Source organism: Suncus etruscus, chromosome 10 (genome assembly GCF_024139225.1).
Source record: "Suncus etruscus isolate mSunEtr1 chromosome 10, mSunEtr1.pri.cur, whole genome shotgun sequence".
NCBI classification, from domain to species: domain Eukaryota; kingdom Metazoa; phylum Chordata; class Mammalia; order Eulipotyphla; family Soricidae; genus Suncus; species Suncus etruscus.
The window spans coordinates 98343107-98346012 of record NC_064857.1 but is presented as its reverse complement, the minus strand read 5'-3'; the positions used below and the strand labels follow the sequence as shown (position 1 = coordinate 98346012).

General features: G+C 35.2%; 1 protein-coding gene across 1 annotated transcript; it reads left to right on the top strand.

Annotated features, from left to right (window-relative positions):
• The first annotated feature begins 276 nt into the window (after nucleotides 1-276).
• On the top strand, nucleotides 277-2177 carry NPVF (neuropeptide VF precursor). Its single transcript, XM_049781484.1, has 2 exons — nucleotides 277-414; nucleotides 1679-2177. The coding sequence occupies exons 1-2, from the start codon at nucleotides 277-279 to the stop codon at nucleotides 2075-2077; spliced, it is 537 nt and encodes a 178-aa protein (XP_049637441.1). The 3' UTR covers nucleotides 2078-2177.
• The last annotated feature ends 729 nt before the right edge of the window (nucleotides 2178-2906 follow it).

Genomic DNA, 2906 nt, shown 5'->3' with positions numbered 1-2906 from the left:
GAAGTGCCTCCACAATAAGAAAAATTTATTTTCAAAGCTGATTAATATCATTGCAGTCAGTAAGAGTGCTGTCTTCTCAGAATGAATTGTCACATTCCTTACATTCAGATTTAGTTAAACACTCTGATTAGTATGACGACTTAAAGCTTATGGAACTGATGTCAGGATGAAAGCAAACGTCCCTTTGTTTTTAGACAGTATAAAAAACCATGATGTCTCTTCTTTTAGACAAACCTTATACTGTTCAGATAAACTTAATTCTGGATTTCGGAGAAAATGGAAGTTATTTCATCAAAACGATTCGCTTTATTGGCACTTGCCATGTTGAGCTTGTTGACTTCAAACAGTTTTTGTGCAGATGAATTAATGATGCCCAGTCTTCACAGCAAGGAAAATTATCACAAATATGCTGAGGTAAGTTTTTCTAATTCTTTCTAATAGGACTAGCATTTAAGCCTATATTTGTCCAGAGTCCAATGTTTTTGTGTAAAAAAGTGAGAGACATATTTGCTTTGCTTCTTGTCAAATTTCACAGCTCAGCTTTCTCATAATGAAGCATTCTGGTTTTTTTAGCAAACACCTGTTTTCTAACAAACCCCTGATGTCTACTTAGCATCTTAGTATTGAAGAGGATGCTTAACATTTTATAAGGTGCATTAATAATTTTCAATTGACCTGAGTGGATGATGGTTGCAGAAATTAGTTGCAGAAATAAGATCTGAATATTTATCAGCTGGACATTTGAACCATCTTCGCTATCAACAAGTTACACAACATTTATATTTGCTACCTAGCAATTACGACAGTACAGTTGTTTTCAGTGTATATCTAAGTAAGATGTGTATACCTCTAGACGATGAATTTCAAGTTTTGTTTCTATTTATTTGAGGTTTTTTTCTATTTTCCAAATTTGCTGAAATTGCATATGTACTGCTTTTACAATCTGAAAACAATTATGCAAAAATCTTCCTACATACAAACATTTATGGTAAACTAAATCTAATTAAATATTTGCTTACAATAGTTCCTTTAAAGTTGGTATATTAGTGAGAATGTTAGCCACAAACCAACTAATCCTTTACTTTAAAAAATGATAATTTATACACTAATAAAATTAGTTCCTTGAGAAATGCTTTTGGTGTGGAACTATAAATATGTAGGGATAATAAACTCAATGGAGCCTTCCCCAATTGTCCCTGAAAAGATGAGGAGTCTCTCTACTTCTAGAGATCCCCCACTTTGACCTTCATTTAAAGGGAGGAAAACTAAGAGATGTGAGGGACACTGGACACCCTCCCTAAAATCAAACAAAAGTATAGAAAATATTTTATAAACAACATGCATAAAATACAGAAAGAGAATAAATGCAGTAAGAGGAACGTTTGCTTCATTTTAATGTTTTATTATGTCCTGCTGCTCAAACACATTGCTATATTCACTGCACATATTTTATTAATATTTTATAGTTGTCTTACAATAGTCCAGGGACAGAGAAACTAGATTGCTTTAAGAAGCTTAATACAAATTATTTATTAAAAAATTTTGCACATGATAATACAAACTTTGTTTATAGCTCTAACAAATCTACATATTAAAGTCTGGATTTAAGTTAATTTAGGGTTCAAGTCTATGACTTATAACAATGACAAATTATTTTAATGGCCATTTCTAATTATAGCCTAGAAGAGGCCCTGTAGAGGAGGAGGAAAGTAATCGCAACTTTAAAGAATTAAAAGATTGGGAACTAAAAAATGTCAATAAATTGAGTTCACCCTCCATCAACAAAATGCCACCCTCTACAGCCAATTTGCCATTGCGATTTGGGAGGGCCATGAAAGAAAGGAACACGGGGGAAAGAACCAACCTGCCTTTGAAATTTGGAAGATATATGAAAGAAAGCATCTCGCGGCGTGTTCCTAATATGCCCCAAAGGTTTGGCAGAACAGCAAGTTTCACCAAGACACCAAGTGACTTTTTTCAACAGTCCATGCATTCACCATCTGCCATTAAGTTAATTCACCCCAGGATCTATCATACTCAAGATATCCAGAATACTGGTCCAAAACACCCAAGGTAAAGTGAGTCCATATCATCAAAAAGAATGGATGGGGAGCATTGAGGGGAGATTCTGAGAAAATGGCTTTCTTCCTCAAGTTTAAATCAAGATGTTTTCTTTTGTCTGATCTCAGTTTTTCTTTAATTTTGGGGTGGGGTGGGTCCTGGGAATCAAACTCAAGGCTTTATACTTATGAAGCTTAAACCTTGTAGGACTGGGGGTTGGCATCATATCCAGAGGTACTATGCCTCTGCTGGTGGTACTCAGGGGCTGTATAGGGCCAGTGCCAAGGATGGAAGCAGGGTTGCACTTTGACCTCTCAACTAGGTCTCTGGTCCAGTGAACTACAGCTCCATCTCCTGGATCTTACCTTATAAATTCTGTTCTATTTCAGCTTTCTTTGTACTAATAAGTCTTACCTACCAGATGTAGGTAATCAGTGTGCAAGTGATAAGAATCTTCTAAAAGAAATTCAAAATTATAAAATCATGTATTATTTTCTAGTAAAGAATATATCATTAGAGACTGGAATGAGAGTACTAGAGGTTAAAGAATTTACTTTGCACACAGCTGACCCAGGTTCAATCCCTAGCACCCCAGAGGGTCCTCCAAGCATTGCTAGGAATAATTCCTGAATGTAGATTCAGAAGGAAGCCCTGAGCATCACCAGATGTGGCTAAAGAAAACAATTTTTTAAAAAGAATATGTGTGTGTGTGTGTGTGTGTATAAAGTATAACACAGAATTCCAATTAGTGGCTAAAAGAAGGAAAATCTGGACCCTTAAAAAAGTGAGATCTCCCAAAATTCCAGATTCATTCTATTGTAGTACTTGTCTCATCTGACTTTATT

Excerpts from the sequence above, each read along its gene's own strand:
- NPVF (XM_049781484.1), top strand. The coding sequence starts at position 277 with ATGGAAGTTATTTCATCAAAACGATTCGCTTTATTGGCACTTGCCATG. Across the intron at positions 415-1,678 it reads ATTATCACAAATATGCTGAG|CCTAGAAGAGGCCCTGTAGA; the intron begins GTAAGTTTTTCT and ends TTCTAATTATAG.